A 19,027-nucleotide genomic window follows, 5' to 3' on the forward strand; every position below is an offset into this window, starting at 1 on the left:
GAAGCAAAGTTCTTAACCTGAGGTACTATTTCTGGGTTAGCAGAGTCTGTAACCTGAAGCGTATGTAACCCGAGGTACCACTGTATATAAGTTTATATAAAAGCGGGCTCAACACACACCCCTGTGGCATCCCCGTATTCATGAGATCCACAGAGACATGGGAACCCATCCTGACCCGTTGGGAATGGTTTGATAGAAAATCTAATATCCACCTTCACAAAAGTCCCAGGTCTAATAGTTTGGGCACCAATCTATGTGGAAGAATAGTATTAAATGCAGAACTGTTGTTGCCTCCAACTGTGGAGCACAGCCACTTTGGGTAGGAGCCATTGACTGCCCTCTCTTTCATGACCCCGTCTCCCCCTTTTTTAAAGTCATTCAAGTTGGTGGCCATCACTAATTCCAGTGGGAAGGAGTTCCATACTTTGACTATGCCCTGCAATCTGCATGAATAAGTACTTTCTTTTACCTGTTCTGAATCTTCTCAAAACTCACAGGTTGCCCAAAGCCCTGGAGGCAAAGCAATGGTGGTGAAGATCTACAAGAATGACGCAGACCAGGAGGGGATCGTACGCGAGATCAGCTTGCTGCAGAAGCTCTCCCATCCCAACATTGTCAGGTGGGTCTCTGGGTGGCAGGTGACCAGGGGTGGCTCCCCCACTCGCCTCGGTGAGGCAGTCGCCTCAGGCAGCAGGCTGGAGACAACTGGGAGGGGCGGCAGATCCAGGGCCCCAAGAAGCATGCCTCACACTACCTTCTGCGCTTGTTTCCCATGGCCGTGGTCTAGAAAGAGTGGGAGCGATGCTTCGGCCACCTGTTCCCCTTTGGCTTCCTTTTTTCTCCCTTGCTGCTTCCAGGATGTTGGTTCTTCCCTGAGCGACCTCTAGCTGCCTCAGGCTGAAAGCAAAGAGTAAGGTTACCGTAACTTCTGTCATAGAGCTTCAGTATGCAGATGACAACTTAGTGTGCGTGCGCTCAGAGGATGACATCCAACCATCCTAAATATCTTTGCAGAAGCTTACAAAAAGCTTGGCCTATCACTCAACATTCAAAAAACCAAAGTGCTGCACCAGCAAGTACAAAATAACCCTTCTGGGAGCACCACAAATCCAACTCAATGATGTAATGTTGGAAAATGTCAATCACGTCTCCTACCTGGTCAGTTATCTTCCTGCAAGGGCCAACACTGATGCCAAAATCCAGCATCGCCTGAGCTCTGCGAGTGTGGCTTTCTCCCAATTGAAGTATCATCATTCTTGTTCTTGGTTTAAATGACCTCGTGCTAGACAACAAAAAGGGAAATGTCATGATGCAATAATAATAATTTTATTATTTGTACCCTGCCCATCTGGCTAGGTTTCCCCAGCTAATCTAGGTGGCTTCCAACAGAACACTGAAAACAGAATAAAACTTCAAACATTAAAAACTTCCCTAAACAGGGCTGCCTTCAAATGTCTTCTAAAAGTCAGATATGTGTGTATTTCCTTGACATCTGATGAAAGCGCAGTGAGGGAACTGCCAGAAAGTCCTCAGAGCTGGACCTCAGTGTCCAGTTGAACGATGGTGGTGGAGATACTCCTTCAGGTATACTGGGCCAAGGCCATTTAGGGCTTTAATGATTAGCACTAACACTTTGAATTGTGCTCAGAAATGCACTGGGAGCCAATGCAGATTCTTTAGAACAGATGTTATATGGTCTTGGTGGCCACTCCCAGTCACCAGTCTGGCTGCCGCATTCTGGATTAGTTGTAGTTTCCGGGTCACCTTCAAAGGTAGCCCCATGTAGAGTGCATGGCAGCAGTCCAAGCAGGAGATAACCAGAGCATGCACCACTCTGGCGAGACAGTCCACGGGCAGGTGGGTCTCAGCCTGCGTACCAGATGAAGCTGATAAACAGTTGCCCTGGACACAGAATTGACCTGCACCTCTATGAGTAGCTGTGAGTCCAAAATGACTCCCAGGCTGTGCACCTGGTCCTTCAGGGGCACAGTTGCCCCATTTAGAACCAGGGAGTCCCCCATACCTGCTCGCCCCCTGTCCCCCCCAAACAGTACTTCTGTCTTGTCAGGATTCAACCTCAATCTGTTACACCCCATCCATCCTCCAACTGCCTCCAGTCACTCACACAGGACCTACACTGCCTTCACTGATTCTGATTTGAAAGAGAGGTAGAGCTCTGTATCATCCACATACTGATGAACACCCAGTCCAAACCCCCTGATGATCTATCCCAGCGGCTTCATATAGATGTTAAAAAGCATGGGGGAGAGGATGGAACCCTGAGAGACCCCACAAGTGAGAGCCCAGGGGTCTGAACACTCATCCCCCACCACCACTTTCTGGACACAATCCAGGAGGGAAAAGCGGAATCACTGTATAAAAGTGCTTCCAGCCCCTCTAGGTGGTCCAGAAGGATGTCATGGTCGGTGGTATCAAAGGCCGCTGAGCGACCCAGCAGAACTAGAAAACAGCTTTCATCTTTGTCCCTAGCCTGCAGGAGATCATCAACCAGTGAGACCAAGGCAGTTTCAGTCCCATAAAGAGGCCTGAATCCCGACTGGAAGGGATCCAAATGGTCCACTTTTTCCAGGCGTGCCTGGAGTTGTTCAGCAACCACCTGCTCAATCACCTTGTCCAAGAGTGGAACATTTGAGACTGGGTGATAGTTGGCCATATTGGCCGCGTCCAAATATGTTTATTTAAGAAGCTATTTAATGACCACCTCTTTCAGTGGGTCTGGGAAGGCTCCCTCACAGAGGAAAGCATTCACCACTCTACAGAGCCCATCGCCTAGCCCTTCCCAGCTCGCTTTTATGAGCCAGGATGGGCAAAGATCAAGGAGACAGGTGGTTGGTTTCACTCATCCAAGCAGCCTGTCCACATCCTTGGAGGTAACAGATTAGAATTGATCCCATGCAACTTAACCAGACAGGACTCTAGCACTCTCCCACCCCGGCCCTGCTCCCATGGTGGAGTCTACCTCTTTCCGGATCTGAGCGACTTTATCTGCAAAAACTTTGCAAAATCGTTGCAGGAGATCTTGGAGTCCTTACCAGGCCCAGATAACACAGGTGGTTCCGTTAAATTGCAAATCACCTGAAAGAGTGTCCTGCTGCTGTTTTCTGCAGATGCAATAGAGGCAGTGAAGAAGGTCCTCTTTGCCGCCGCTATTGCCACTTGGTAGGCTCGACTTTGAGCTCTAACCCATGTCCTGTCTGATTCAGAATGAGTCACTGGCGCTCTAGCCATCTCAGTGATTGTTTCATCACCCTCAGCTCCAGGGAAAACCACATGGGTGTCCGGGCTCCATTCAATCGGAGAGGGCACTTCGGAGCCAAACAGTAGATAGCACTGGTTGACTCCTCATTCCAGTAGGCCACCAGGGAATCAGCTGAAAGGCCATCAACATGGGACAAAACATCCCCTACCACTTTCTGGAAACCATTTGAATCCATTAAGTGGTGGGGGCGGACCATCTGAATCGGTCCCACCTCCCTGCAGAGGGGAAGGGTCGTGGAGAAGTCCAGTTGCACCAGGAAGTGATCTGACCATGGCACTTCTTTCGTTTCGCTTTTACTAAGTGTCAGATCACCCACTTCACCAGAGGTGAACACCAGGTCCAAGGCATGTCCGTGACTATGATTTTTGTACATTATATTCCCTAATAAAGGTATCTTGGGATCTGTGTGAAGGGTGAGAAGCTGTATCCCATTCTGGAGGTAAGGAACAATTCCCCAAGTGATTCCTCTTTACTGTTATTATGCCTATAACTATACAAGCAGTAACCATAACATAACAAATTGTTTCCCCATGATGGTACTGAATGTTAGGCAGCCCTCAAGACTTGAACCCTTTCCAGTGAGTGCTGGCTGAGGGATCCACTTAATTCTTTCGGTGGTGGGCTCCAGATAATACTGTCATTCCCACCCAAGAGTCATCTCGTTCTTTTAGGACTGATGTGATGGAAGCTTCCACTAGAGCACCAGCAAACAACAAATCCCTGCACATAGAAAACTAGCAAGTAGAGCATTTCTGATTTACTAGCTTTCTGTGTGCGAGGATTTGTTTCCTTTTTGGACTAGTGGAGTGGTCTGCCATGGGAACCCTTGCAGGCAAACTGAAGAGGAACACTCCAGGCACGGGTTGCTGTTGGTGGCAATTTAACCTTGGTCCGTGAACAGCCTGCTCTGTTTGGCTGGTGCTGGGACCAGTGTCCCTTCCAGCTTCTTATGGAAATGCTAATGGGTGTCCCTCTTCAATCCTCTACTGGTAGTATGTGAATGGCGGGTGCCTGGAAGAGCTGCTGGCCTGCAAAGACGTCTCTCTCAGCTGGAAGGAGAAAGTGGACCTGGCTTCAGACATCACCCGGGGGATGGTCTATTTGCACTCCAAGAACATCTACCACCGGGATCTCAACTCCAAGGTAAGCTAACTGGAGATTCTCCCTGGGCAGGGGCAGTCTACCTCTTAAGGACCAGTTGCTGGCTGTGATGGTTGGTGCCCACTGGCACTGTCAGGGCAGAAGACAAGCAGGTTGTCAGAACCAGAACCAGAGCAGGCAGGTGGGGGTTGGCAGTGCCTCTTGCACCCTAACGGACTAAGCTCCACTGGTTGCTGGGCAGCGATAGCAAGGGAGGGTTGTGGTCTTTACGTCCTGCTTGTGGCCTTGCTAGGGCGTTTGGTTGGCCACTGCGGAAAACAGGATGCTAAACTGGGAGCTTAGTCCAAATCAGGACATTCACCCATCTAGCTCAGTACCAAGGATGGAAGAAAAGCTCTGCTGGATCAGGCCCATGACCCGTCTAGTCCGGCACCCTGTTCTCACAGTGGCCAACCTGTGGAAAACCAGCAAGCAGGACTTGAGGACCAGAACATTCTGCCTTTTCTGTGTTTCCCAGAAACTGGGAAGCATTGCTACCCCGACCATGGAGCTAGAGCATAGCCACCGTGGCCAGGAGCCCCTAATAGCCTCAACCTCCATTTATTTGCCCAGTCCTCTTTTAAAGCCGTCTCTGTGGGAGGGAGGGTGTTCCATAGTTCAACACTGCGCTGCGTGAAGAAGGACTTTGTTTTATCTGTCCTGAACCTTCCAACGTTCAGCTTCGTTGGGTGTCCACAAGTTCTTGCATTAGGAGTACTGTCTATACCAGGGGTCAGCAACCTTTTTCAGCAGGGGGCCGGTCCACTGTCCCTCAGACGTTGTGGGGGGCCGGACTATATTTTGAAGAAAAAAATGAATGAATTCCTATGTCCCACAAATAACCGAGATGCATTTTAAATAAAAGCACACATTCTAATCATGTGAAAACACCAGGCAGGCCCCACAAACAACCCAGAGATGCATTCTAAATAAAAGGACACATTCTACTCATGTAAAAAAAAGCTGATTCCTGGACCGTCCGCAGGCCGGATTTAGAAGGTGATTGGGCCAGATCCAGCCCCCGGGCCTTAGTTTGTCTAAAGGTAAAGGGACCCCTGACCATTAGGTCCAGTCGTGGTCGACTCTGGGGTTGTGGCGCTCATCTCGCTTTATTGGCCGAGGGAGCCAGCATACAGCTTCCGGGTCATGTGGCCAGCATGACTAAGTCGCTTCTGGCGAACCAGAGCAGCGCACAGAAACGCTGTTTACCTTCCCACTGGAGTGGTACCTATTGATCTACTTGCACTTTGACGTGCTTTTGAACTGCTAGGTTGGCAGGAGCAGGGACCGAGAAACGGGAGCTCACCCTGTTGCGGGGATTCGAACTGTCGACCTCCTGATTGGCAAGTCCTAGGCTCTGTGGTTTAACCCACAGCACCTACCCATGGTCTATACCAACTGGCAGCAGGATTTCAGAGAGGGAATCTTTCCCAGCCCTGCCTGGAGAATGTAGGCATTGAATCTGAGACCTTCTGCATGCAAAGCAGATGACTGGCTACTGAACTTCTGGCCCTTCCTGATTAGACGAGCCTTTGGTCTCTAAGTAAAGGCAGTTCTTTATGCTCTTCAGAGATTTTGCAAATTATTTTAATTTTTGTATTCATTTCATAAAATTTATACGCAGCTTGATTGTTAAAAAGAACAAAGTAACCTCAGAGTGGCTTACAAATTCAACACACATTAACAAAGAGCCCTTGCAGGAAATCTTCCACGTGAACCTAGAGAAAACTGACTGAGTAGGGGAGAGACGCATCTTTTTTGCTGCCTGCCTCTGGGAGGCAAAGCTCTCCAAGCTTGAACAGTGAGGTCATTGCCAACCTACTTAGAGGAGAGGTAGATTATCTGCTGGTTAATGGCATCATCGCTTAATGGGATTTTGGCCTCTGCATTTCTTGGGCCTTTTCCAGAAGCCTCCAAATTTGCAGAGCGGTTGGTGGTGCGGGTAGAGGTTCGTGTGAGATTGGAGTTTGGGGTCACCCCAAGGGAAACAAGTGGGCAGGAGATTCCTGGAAGAGGGAAGAGTGTACTTGTTTGCACAGTGATGCAGCAATAGCTATGATTAAAAGGCGGTCAGGCAAATTATTGAATAAGAAGGTCTATCAGTGACTATTAAATTAATGGAACTTCCATGTTGAAGTCAAGTCTACCTCTAACAGCTGCAATTGGGGGGCGGGGGGGGGACAACAGGATGCAGTTCTTTGGAGAGCTTCATGTCCTACGTGTGGATTTCTTAGAGGTATCCTGCTGATAATTGTGGGAAGCAATGTGTGTACGTGTGTTGATCTAGGAAGGCTCCTCCTACAAAAGCGGTGTCAACGAGGGATGAAAAAATCCACCTCTTTCTCTTTCTAATTTTCTCCATGGTCTTAATTTGTGTGTTTAAAAAATTCTCACGAGAAGGTCCTCACTTTGGCCGCACGCACACACTTTTGCAAGCAATTTCCCCAAATATAATTCATATGTCGTTTACACCAGTATATGCATTTGTTACCATAAGTTTGTTTCTATCCTTCTTTTTGGCCCAAAGGCTTCCAAAGCAGTGAACAGATTAATAGAGAAAGAAATATACAGTACGTATAGAAGTACAATGAATAAATACAACACTTCAATAAAATTATAAAATAGCGAAGTCGCTAGATGCTCCATCAATCCCGTTGTATGTGTTTGTGAGCTGGGTTCATTATCTCACCACAGCTACAGCTCCCTTGCATTCCACCTCCTGCTTAGAAGCCAAGTTAGCTCATATCCACAGTTGCCCAAGGGGAACCACCCTGAAGGAGCAAACACCGGTGACACTTTCCCCAAAATCATAATTTTTTTTACTCGTTTTTTTAGTTGGAGAATAGCCAAATATTTGGAGAAGGGCAAATTTCGAAGCACAGTTGCATTTCTGTTCATATGTTGTTTGGGGAGATGTAGGTCTGGAAGGTTTATAGTAAAATGAAGATTGCACTGAATTTCTGCCTCACTCCTAGCGATAGCACCCAGCTGTGGTGGGGAATAAAATGGGTCTGTGTCTGTTTAGGCATAAGCGGAGACCGAGGAACTAGTTGTCTACTCTAAGGGCAACAGGCCTGATCCAGTAAGCCAGTGTTTTTCAACTTTTTTTAGTCCACAGCTCCCTTGACCAACTCCATTCTTTGTGGGGCTCAGGACCCCAGTTACGTCCCCCCTTGCCTGCAGAGCTGGCAGCCTCTCACCCTTTTTCGAACACCCTCCCTTGTGGAGTGTTCCCTCAGCCTCCTCTCCTCTCCTTCAGAGTCCTCCGGGCATCAGCTGCTGCTGTCCCTGGTCTCTGAGCTGCCCCCCAGCCTCATACTGCCCGCTAGGGGCCTGGGACTTATCTGTCCATTCCCAACAGCAAGGGCTGATGGGCTGACTAGGTGGGCTCCCTCAACCACCTGCTTGCTTGCTTACTCTGAGACAGTCTCAGCTCCTGGCAACCAGCACCCTGTGTGGCCAGCCCCAGAGGCACCACTCGCTCATGGAATTTGCAGCCAGGGCTGCTACAACAAACATCTGTGCAAACCTTTGAGAGGCAGATGCACGAGAGGACATCAGAGGAGGGAGGGAAGGAAGAAAATAGCCAGGGTTGCAGAGGGTGCTGCAGCACAATGGTTGAAAACCACTGCAGTAAGCTAATCTGGCGATGGGAACCATGGTGTGGGAGGGTACTCTTGCGCTCAGATCCTGCTTGCTGCCTTCCCACAGGCATCTGATTGGCCACTGCAAGAAGAGGGTGCTGGACTAGAGGGGCCCACTTTGGCCAAATCTAGCAGGGCTCTTTTTTTGTTCTTATGCTGTCTTCAGATCTGTAGCATCTTTTGGGGCTAGTACAGTGGTACCTCTGGTTGCGAACAGGATCCGTTCCGGATGCCCGTTTGCAACATGAGCAGAGCGCAACCTGCAGCGGCTCGTCTGCGCACGCACGGGTTGCAATCCGCCGCTTCTGCGTATGCACGTGACATCATTTTGCGCTTCTGCGTATGCACGAGCGGTGAAACCCGGAAGTAACCCTTTCCGGTACTTCCGGGTCACCGTGGGACGCAACCTGAAAAAATGTATCATGAAGCAAATGTAACATGAGGTATGAGTGTACAAGAATTCACCGACTTTCTGATTGAAGGCTCCCTCGGCCAGTAAAACGAGATGAACGCCGCAACCCCAGAGTTGTCTGCAGCTGGACCTAACAGTCAGTCAGGGGTCCCTTTACCTTTACCTTATAAGAATTCACACACACCTCTTAGTGGTGCAGCAATAAAACTGCTGGCACACTTGCGAAGCTAAGCAGGATCTGGTATGATTTCAAATAATAATAATAATAATAATAATAATAATAATAATAATAATAATAATTTTTATTTATACCCCGCCCTCCCCAGCCAAGGCCTGGCTCAGGGCGGCTAACAAGCAATAATAAAAACAAGTTGAATGAATACAGCTTAAAAACAAGATTAAAATACAACATAAAAATATTGAAACATTAAAATATTAAAATGCAGCCTCATCACAGGAGGAGAAAGGAAAAAGAAAAAAAAGGGGGGAGGGAATCAAATTGGCTCCAAGCCAAAGGCTAGGCGGAAAAACTCTGTCTTACAGTCCCTGCGGAAAGAAATCAGATCCTGCCGGGCCCTGGTCTCATGAGGCAGGGAGTTCCACCAGGCCGGAGACAGTGTTGAAAAGGCCCTGGCTCTGGTTGAGGCTAATCTGACTTCCTTAGGGCCCGGGACCACTAGGGTGTTGCTATTTATGGACCTTGAGGCTCTCCGTGGGGCATACCAGGAGAAGCAGTCCCGTAGATACGAGGGTCCTAGGCCGTGAAGGGCTTGAGGATGAGGGAACGCATGTTGAGATTCCTGCATTGCAGGGGGGTGGGCTAGATGACCGTCAGATCCCTTCCAGCTCTACAACTCGATGATTCTCGTATGTGTTCAAAGTTGCCACTTAGAGCAGGACAGGAAGAGAGAATGTGCAACCTTGTAAAGTGTGCCTTGAAATGGGTTTCAGAACTGCCTCATCCGGGTGACGCAACGTGGGCGTGAGGCCCTGGTGACGGATTTCGGCCTAGCCAAGGAAGTGGCGGAGCTTTCTGCGAAGGACCCTGAAAGAAAGCTTTCTTTGGTGGGCTCGGCTTTCTGGATGGCCCCTGAGATGTTGCGAGGGGAACCTTATGACCGGAAGGTACCATATTTCCCACCCCTCCGTTAGTTTGAGGGCTGTTCTTTGTGGGACCCAACCTGGCCCTTATCGCCAGGGTACCTTGGTTCACTAGCGTAGTGTGCCTTGTTAGTAGTGATGGATGAGCCTATGAATTTCAGTTTCTCTGTTTCCCCCAATCTTATGTTCAGCTTAGATCTATTTGTATTTTTATTAAGTCCTCAAAATAATTAGTTGACAACTTAGCACATTTTCCCAATTTATATGCAATCTCCCCTAATATTATTTGCCTTTAATGCCATTTTAATGAATAAGCATTTTCATACACACTTTCCCCAAGTATTTGTGTGTATGTGTGTGAGTGAGAGAGAGAGAGAGCGCGCGCGCGCACACACACACACACACACACACACACATTTTTCTTGGATTGGAGAACTGCATGGCAAAATTTGGAGACATGTGAATTTCAAGGATAGCTGTATTTAGGTTAATATCTAGTTTCATGAAGTATTAATTGGGTAGGTTTGCATAAAAATGTGAACTGAACAGAATCCACCCCTCACCCCCTGAGTACCATGCCTGTCCATTTATTTTATTTTGCAACATTTATATAACGCTTGATCACTATACAGTTGTACCTCGGAAGCTGAATGGAATCTGTTCCGGAAGTCCATTCGACTTCCAAAATGTTCAGAAATCAAAGCACAGCTTCTGATTGGCTGCAGGAAGCTCCTGCAGCCAATCGGAACCTGTGTTCGATGTTTGGGTTCCAAAGAAAGTTCACAAACCAGAACACTCACTTCCAGGTTTGTGGCATTCAGGAGCCGAAAGGTTCATCTCGCAAGGCATTTGGGATCCAAGGTACGACTAAAACCAAAAAGCATTTTACGGAAACCCCTTGTACAAGCTCACCTGCACCGTTGTTTAATGTGGGTAGTAAATTTCTTGTACTTCCGTTCATTCTATGTTGTCTCGCCAGCATTCTTCTCTTAAATCACTCACTTCCCACACATTCTCCTCTATCGATCTGGATTTTCTCATACCAGCGATACTTGAAAAAGGCGAGGGCACGAAACAATCCAGATTGGAGAAAAGGAAAGTGTAGGCAGTGATTTAAGAGGAGAGAGTCATATGGGTAGTGGAGAAGTGATGGAGGTGCAGAAAGCTTCCTCTCCACATTAAACAACAATGCAGATGATCCATCAATCTCTGACTCAGACAACAGTCTATGTTGTTTGCTTTTATGCAGAAACCTAGACGGCATCATCCTTAGCTGTGGTGGGTGGAGAAGTCTGCCTGCTTTCAGGTATTTCTAAGCTATTCAGAAGACTTCAGGGGATCCACCCACTGGTGGCATTTAGCCAACCTCCCCGACAAAAGAGGCGCTTGGCAACTTTACCAGGCTCATTAAGGACTTAATTATCCAGCACTGGCTCTCCTCCAAGCTCCCAGTCTCACAGGAATGTTAAAAGCAGTCTTTTATTAGCAAGGCACCTCTGTTTGTGGACTAGTAACCTCAGGGTTCCTGTCTTCCAACCCTTTATGATGTCGCCTCCAACTTCTGTGAAAGGCTGGGTTGTTGGTCCCTCTGCTCACTGCCTGTGGGGCCTCCAGAGACCATCTCCCACTGCCTCCTCCCACTGACCCCTTGCTCCCTCCTATAGGTGGACGTCTTCTCTTTCGGCATTGTCCTGTGCGAAATACTAGGGAGAATCCCAGCTGACCCTGAGGTGCTGCCCCGGACCCAGGTCATTATGGTGCTTTTATCTGCTATTCCATCTCAAGTAACGTTGGCTGACACCAAGGCTTTGGCATGTTGCATCATGCACCATCCATGCAGTGCCCACAAGATGCTGTGCTCTGTTTAAAAGCGCATGCATTGCGGACTCTGCCTAGTGACAGTGATGGTTTTGTACAGCACCATCTGTGTTAGCAGGTGGAGTTTGTATGTTGCAGGAGAAGTTAACTTCAGTGAACTGAATCCTTGCTTGGAGGAAACTCTTAACTGGAAGATGTTCAGACTAAGACTTGGGATAAAATAAGAAAGCTTAAGGGAAGTACATTGCTTGACAGGAAAGGGTTCTATAGTCTATGCTAACTAAGTATTTGGAGAAACCAAGAAGCCTTGTTTGCCTGTTTGTTCTCAGAAGATCAGTGCAGGTGCCAGGCTGCTTTGTTCCCTAGGCAAGGCTATCTACTTGCACTCCCCACCAAAAAAATTGCTAACTTCAGTTTGCAAGAACAGATGTTTTGTAGACAAAAATAAAATAAAATAAAATTACAAAACTTGAAACTGCTATATTTATTTTGAATTGCAAGATAATATTTGATTATCTTTCTCAAATACAAAAGAAAATGTTTTAGCACATACCGTATTTTTCGCTCTATTAGATGCACCAGACGATTGGATGCACCTAGTTTTTAGGGGAGGAAAACAAGAAAGAAATAAGAAAGGAACGCAAAGCATCCTGAGCTAAGAGGGAGCGCTCCTCCATCTTCACTCAGGAGGCTTTGCAGGGCTACCCCTGAAGCCAGGAGAGCAAGCGGGATCGGTGCGCACTGACCCCTCTTGCCCTCCTGGCTTCAGCGAAAGCAAGCCTGCCGGCTTTCCTCCCGCAAGAGCCATGCGCTCTTTAATGGGAGCGTGGCTCTTGGGGGCTTTTCTGGGAGGTGGGGGAAGGGACAGAGCCGCATGCTCTGTCCCTTCCCCCACCTCCCGCAAAAGCCAGGGATAGCTGCATGAAGCCTCCGCAGGAGCTCCTTTGCGTGGCTAAGCCAGAAGCTAGAACAGCCAGCGGGGTCCTGCTCGCTGTCCTGGCTTCCTCTTTAGCCGCTTGCAGCCTCTCCGGCCGGGAGACGCTGCACGCGGCTATGGCATAAGCCAAGACAGCCAGCAGGATGCATCCCGCTCGCTCTCCTGGCTTCTTTAGTCATGCACAGCCTCTCCCGGGCAAGCGGAGCCATCATCCCCTGCCCGGTAGAGGCTGCATGCGGCTAAGGCTCCCCCAAGAGCCAAGCTCCCGTTGAAGAGCGCACGGAGTGTGTGTGTGGCTCTTGGGGGCTTCTCCCCAAGGAGTGAAAAGAGCAGCCCTTCTCCCTCCTTGGGAAAAGCCCCCAAGAACTGCACACATGCTCCACACGGCTCTTTAAAGGGAGCACTGACAGAGCCTCCCACCTGCATTCACTCCATAAGATGCACACACATTTCCCCTTACTTTTAGGAGGGAAAAAGTGCGTTTTACAGAGCGAAAAATACGGTATATCATTTGAATAATCTTCATGCCAAAATAGGCTTATGAGACATTGACCAAACAGGCAGGGGCCTCTGGCCACATGTGTTCTCCACTCATTTTAAGGGGTCCTCTTTTGTGGAAGGGGAGTGGAATCCTTGGGGCCCAAGTGTAACCGAGGGGGCAGCATTCTGGACAAAGTTGTGGTGGCACAAGCTCTGCTGTTCTCAGGCTGGATAAGTGGATGAAAAGCTGAGTCACCTGTGAATCCTTTTTATCATTTTCCCTGCTAGGATTATGGTCTGGATGTGGCGTCCTTCTATGACATGATCCGCGAATGTCCCAAGCAGGTCTTGGATCTGGCTGCCAGCTGCTGCAGGGTAAGGAAGTTACTGGGAGGAGTTAAAAGAAAGTCCTCATCATGCAGTGTATCATTAACGTACAAAAATTGTTGCCGTGATAGCCCATTAGCTTGGATGGCTTCAAAAGTGGAGAAGTAACTCCCCCCCTTTTTTTTATGAGGACAGGTCTGTTCAACAGGATTCTTGGTAGCTAAGAATAGAGCCTATTCAGAGGCTGTCAATAATAATAATAATAATAATAATAATAATAATAATAATAATAATAATAATAATAATAATTTATTCGTACCCCGCCCATCTGGCTGGGTTTTCCCAGCCACTCTGGGCGGCTTCCAACAGAACACTAAAATACAATAACCTAGTAAACATTAAAAGCTTCCCTAAACAGGGCTGCCTTCAGATGGCTTCTAAATGTTTGGTAGTTGTTTATTGCCTTGACATCTGATGGGAGGGCGTTCCATAGGGCGGGTGCCACTACTGAGAAGGCCCTCTGCCTGGTTCCCTGTAACTTGGCTTCTCATAGGAGAGCTGGTTGGATCAGGCCCATCTGGTCCAGCATCCTGTGGGAGGCCTGTGGGAAACTCTGAAGCAGGGTTTAAGCACAAGAGCCCTCTTCCCTCCTGCACGTCCATCAACTGTTATTCAGAAGTATCACTGCCTCTGGCTGTGGGGGCAGAGTCTGGCCATCATAGCCAGCAGCCATCGACAGCCTCCATGAATTTGTCCAATCTTCTTTTAATCTTCCAACCTTCTGTTTCATTTGGCTTCCAAAGAGAGCCAGTGTGGTGTAGTGGTTAAGAGCGGTGGATTCGTAGTCTGGTGAACCGGGTTCGCTTCCCCGCTCCTCCACATGCAACTGCTGGGTGACCTTGGGCCAGTCTCACTTCTCTGAAGTCTCTCAGCCCCACTCACCTCACAGAGTGTTTGTTGTGAGGGAGGAAGGGAAAGGAGATTGTTAGCCGCTTTGAGACTCCTTCGGGTAGTGATAAAGCGGGATATCAAATCCAAACTCTTCTTCTTCATGGCCTTGATTTTTCTCTTGCTTCTTCTCCCTGCAACCCCTTCCTGCTCCTTCCAGGTGGAAGCGTTCAAGCGCCCGTCGTTCTCAGAGATCTTGGAGGAGCTGGAAGACACTGCAGAGAGGCTGGAATCTACAGTGGCAAGCAGACCCCCGGCTGAAGCACCGGGGACCTGAGCTGCAAATGTACTTGTATATCTTGAAACGGACAGCGGTGAGCAGGAGGGAAAAGGGCCTCACGGCAAAATATTAAAGGGGTGCCTTGCCCTGCTCACCCATTTCAGGACAGATCTGCGACTTGTATAGAGGAAGAGGGGGTTCTGTTTGTGCTTGGCTAGCCCCTGGATCTGTCCACTGCAGAGCCTCTCTTATAGAACAGCTTTTAAGAAAAGATGGTCCTGCCAAGGTCCTGTTGCTTGCAGAGCAAGCAAGGTGTACCACACAAGTGGGGGGGGGGGGAGGCCACCCACCTCTCCAGACCAGTGCCTGCTGAAGAAATGGGCTTTAGGTAGCTCTAGCCAGTGAGCCCAAGGTGCATGGAAAAGGCAGCAAATCCACTGCAACTGCCAGCCCAAAACCCTTTTCTGGTCTGTTCTGCCCTCCCCCCACAACATTTTATTGAATTTTTATTTGTATACAAAAACTATAGGCACAAAAAAGAAAAGAAAAATCTGTTCCTTAGGCCTCCCCCACCCCATTCCCTGGCCGTCTTGCTGTCTCTTCTTGGCTGTTTCTGCTTCTTAACTGGTGCCAGGATCAGGCCAAATGAGAGACAACCATGCACACACAGTGAGAGTGAGAGAGAGCACTTTTTCTCAATGCGAAGTTTAATTAACACATAGAACGCGGTGCCATAGAATGACGCTGGGGGATTAGACAAAATTCTTCAATGTGGAACTAGCTAGGAGCTGTGGTGGCTGATAGTGGGATCTCTGTGCAAATAAATCATCCACTGGGAAAGGCAAATGCCCGTTTGTGGGCTTCCCGAAATAGGGATCTGCTTGGAAGTTGTGGGGAATGGGAGGCTGGGCGCAATAGATCTATGCTTCATTGGAGCTCCTCCATCCTTGCAGCCCATCTTTTGCAACATGCAATTCGGGGATTGCAGCAAATAGGGCATTATTGACAAGATGACCTCTAAGCCACCCCCTCCCAACTCCTGCAACAGCGGGGTGGGCCCAGGAGTTGCCTGTTCACCATGATGGCCATACAGAAGCAGTGTAGCTCTGAATAAGCTGCTGGTGGTGGGGCAAACAGCAGGTGAGAGATGCAGCCTTTGTGCCCCTTCATGGAGCCTCCTGGCTGTCCTGTGCTTGGAAGCAGTATACTCAACTAGAGGTCAAACTTCAGCAAAACAGTCCTTGTTTCCATATCTGAGAAGTCCCCATTTTTCAGCAGAAGACTTTCTCCTCTTGCCAGACCTTGTTTCTCCCTAAGCCAGGCATGGGGGAGCCTGTGGCTCTCCATGGGGCTTTGAACTCCACCCTCACTGCTTCAGCCTGCATGACCAGTGCTCTGGCATCCATCGTTCCACCTCTTCCTAGCAATGGTCCACGTTTTGAGGTGTCCCTGCCAAGGGCACATCTCACATTTATTCCTGCAGCATCAGTACTGTTCCTGGAAACAGGTGTGACTTCTTGGGGGGGCTCCCTGTTTACAAGTCACCATGGGCAAGTGATGAGAAGGGTGGAAGTTCAAGATGGGGAGTGTGGCATAAAAAGAGGTGTGCAAAGTATGATGGGCTGTAGCTCAGCAAAGGCCCCGGAATCAACCCTTGGCATCCCTAGTTTTTTAAAAAAAGGATCTGAAGGAAAGACCCTTCTCTGCTTGAGACCCTGGAGGAGCAGCTGTCAGTTTGCATTTATTTTATGCTGGAGAGAAGCAATTCAGTTTGCATTTATAGGCAAACCTACCTAATTATCCAAAACAATCTGCAAACCGAAACTTACCCACCCTATGAAGTTCGCAGCTCTCTTAATGTTGCAGTGCTGGGGCATAACGTGCATATAAATGCACACACAGTGGTACCTTGGTTCTCAAACTGAATCCGTTCCAGAAGTCCATTCCAAAAACCAAGGTGTTCCAAAACCAAGGTGTGCTTTCACATAAAAAGTAATGCTAAAGGGATTAATCCATTTCACACTTTTAAAAACAACCCTTAAAACAGCAATTTAACATGAATTTTGTTATCTAACAAGCTAGATCCATAAAATGAAAGCAATAAACAATGTACTGCAGTCACACAATCAATCAATCAGTCAATCAATCAATCAATCAGTAGCTGAACAAAAAAGAGCTGTAAAAACAAAAACGCAAAATAAATAGCAAAAACAGACAGACACCAGTGTCACACTCAAAACAGAAGTGTGGCACTCAAAACAGAGCATGTTTGGCTTCCGAAGAAAGTTTGCAAACCGGAACACTTACTTCCAGGTTTGCAGTGTTTGGGTTCCAAAGTTGTTTGAGTACCAAGGCGTTTGAGAACCAAGGTACCACCGTATATTAGTGAAAATATACAAAATGAGAGCGTGTTGTAAAAGGTGAATTCCACACTAAGAGCCAGTGTGGTGTAGTGGTTAAGAGCGGTAGTCACGTAATCTGGTGAACCGGGTTCGCGTCTCCGCTCCTCCACATGCAGCTGCTGGGTGACCTTGGGCCAGTCACACTTCTCTGAAGTCTTTCAGCCCCACTCACCTCACAGAGGGTTTGTTGTGGGGGAGGAAAGGAAAGGAGAATGTTAGCCGCTTTGAGACTCCTGAAGGGGAGTGAAAGGCGGGATATCAAATCCAAACTCTTCTTCTTCTCTTCTAAAATTCTGGTGTGTTTTCATGAGAGCTTATTTAACAACAAATCACAAACTGATGTATGATTGTGGAGAAGTGAACTTAAGAAAAAGCTAGAGATTGAGAAGTCACCAAAATTGCCAACATCCCTCAGCTGGACTTTGGACCAGGCAGCTTCCTGTGTTCATGGGGGTGACTTTTGTTTAGACCCAACCCAAATATGATGAGGGATGCCTGGCTTGATGTCACAGCTGCCAAGGTTGTCCCCTCCCTTTGCAAGCAGCGGTCAGTGAGGTGGGATAGGGAATTCTGAGCATCTTGACATCACACTGTCTTGCTTTATCAGAAGCTATCTTGTAGTACTTGGGGGTGGTGAGTAGGGGCACATTCCCTGGGAAGTCTTGCTTGGGCCTCAGTCTCTAGGTTTTATCCAACACCCCCCCCCCAGGTTAAACACAACATTAAAAAGTGGGATAGGTTTTGCCAGGTGGGCTTTTAAAGCAGGTATAGGGAACCTGGTGATTTCCAGATGTTGCAGACTACAGGTCATCCCTGCCCACTGGCCATGCTGGCTGGGATCTTGGGAGCTGGAGTCCCCAACACCTGGAGGGGCTGTGGGTTACCCATTCCTGTTTCCAGAGGGTGCCACTCCTGCCCTCCCCATCACTGATTTTTTTAAAAGTCCCATCTGCAGAGTTATGGCCCCAGCCTGTTGCATCTCATGATTGGCCTGCCTTTTCCCTTTGTATGAATCAATAAATGACTTGGGAACCTGCTCCTCAAATACCAAATGTCTCAGTTTCCCTCCCCCTTTATGTGGCTTTCCTGTTTCTTTGGTAGCAGCTTTGAAAGGGTGGGGCTGAAAGCAGAAAGTTATCTGAAAAGAAGTCAAACTGAAATTTGGAACTGAAGTGCATTTGGGAGAGTTGATTTTCTGCCAACGTCCTCCCCCCCCTTCTTCACAGATCCCAGCTTTGCATAGCCCCGCACCGCCTCTAAAACCTTCAGACCTCGGCCTTCATCCAGAGCTGGTTGCAGGGCTGTGTACACACACACACACACACACAAATACTGATTTGCTACTAAAAAAAAAGCAATCAAGGCAAAACAAAACATTAACAATAACAGTGGTATCTAAAAAAGCAGAGACATCACCTTGCCAACAAAGGTCCGTATAGTTAAAGCCATGGTTTTCCCAGTAGTGATGTATGGAAGTGAGAGCTGGACCATAAAGAAGGCTGATTGCCGAAGAATGGATGCTTTTGAATTCTGGTGCTGGAGGAGACTCTTGAGAGTCCCATGGACTGCAAGAAAATCAAACCTATCCATTCTGAAGGAAATCAGCCCTGAGTGCTCACTGGAAGGACAGATCCTGAAGCTGAGGCTCCAAGACTTTGGCCACCTCATGAGAACAGAAGACTCCCTGGAAAAGACCCTGATGTTGGGAAAGATGGAGGGCACAAGGAGAAGGCGATGACAGAGGACGAAATGGTTGGACAGTGTTCTCGAAGCTACCAGCATGAGTTTGACCAAACTGCGGGAGGCAGTGGAAGACAGGAGTGCCTGGCGTGCTCTGGTCCATGGGGTCACGAAGAGTTGGACACGACTAAACAACAACAGTGGTATCTCAGGTTACAAACACCTCGGGTTACAGACGCTTCAGGTTACAGACTCCGCTAACCCAGAAATATTACCCCAGGTTAAGAACTTTGCTTCAGGAAGAGAACAGACACGGCAGCAGCGAGAGGCCCCATTAGCTAAAGTGGTACCTCAGGTTAAGAACAGTTTCAGGTTAAGAATGGACCTCTGGAACGAATTAAGTTCGTGACCAGAGGTACCACTGTATTCAGCTAGCTGCAGCAGTGAGATTTTTAAAGCCCACCTGGGCAAGTAAAGTGGTCCTAAGCTAGTGCTGGAAAAGCATACAATACCTGTGCCAGTCTTGCCTCTTTGTGGGGGAGGGGGTGTTCCAAAGCCAGGGTGCCACCCTTGAAAAAGCCCTCTCCTTCTTAGATTTTCAATGGTAGAATGCATGCTTCTTTTGCGAAATGTCATGG

At 48.3% G+C, this 19,027-nt stretch overlaps 1 protein-coding gene across 1 annotated transcript in view; it reads left to right on the forward strand.

The window, feature by feature from the left end:
• LOC310698624 (dual specificity testis-specific protein kinase 1-like) overlaps positions 1-17,761 on the forward strand; it is a 29,469-nt gene extending 11,708 nt beyond the window's left edge. Inside the window, exons 3-9 of the mRNA XM_083486056.1 lie at positions 498-619; positions 3,671-3,719; positions 4,274-4,423; positions 9,428-9,601; positions 11,242-11,325; positions 13,101-13,187; positions 14,248-17,761. Coding sequence (XP_083342182.1) covers positions 498-619; positions 3,671-3,719; positions 4,274-4,423; positions 9,428-9,601; positions 11,242-11,325; positions 13,101-13,187; positions 14,248-14,364 — 783 coding nt within the window. The 3' untranslated portion in view covers positions 14,365-17,761. The remainder of the gene's footprint in view (positions 1-497; positions 620-3,670; positions 3,720-4,273; positions 4,424-9,427; positions 9,602-11,241; positions 11,326-13,100; positions 13,188-14,247) is intronic.
• Positions 17,762-19,027: the final 1,266 nt, after the last annotated feature.

The sequence above is a fragment of the Podarcis liolepis genome (genome assembly GCF_965112155.1).
Source record: "Podarcis liolepis genome assembly, chromosome: Z".
Taxonomy (NCBI): Eukaryota; Metazoa; Chordata; class Lepidosauria; order Squamata; family Lacertidae; genus Podarcis; species Podarcis liolepis.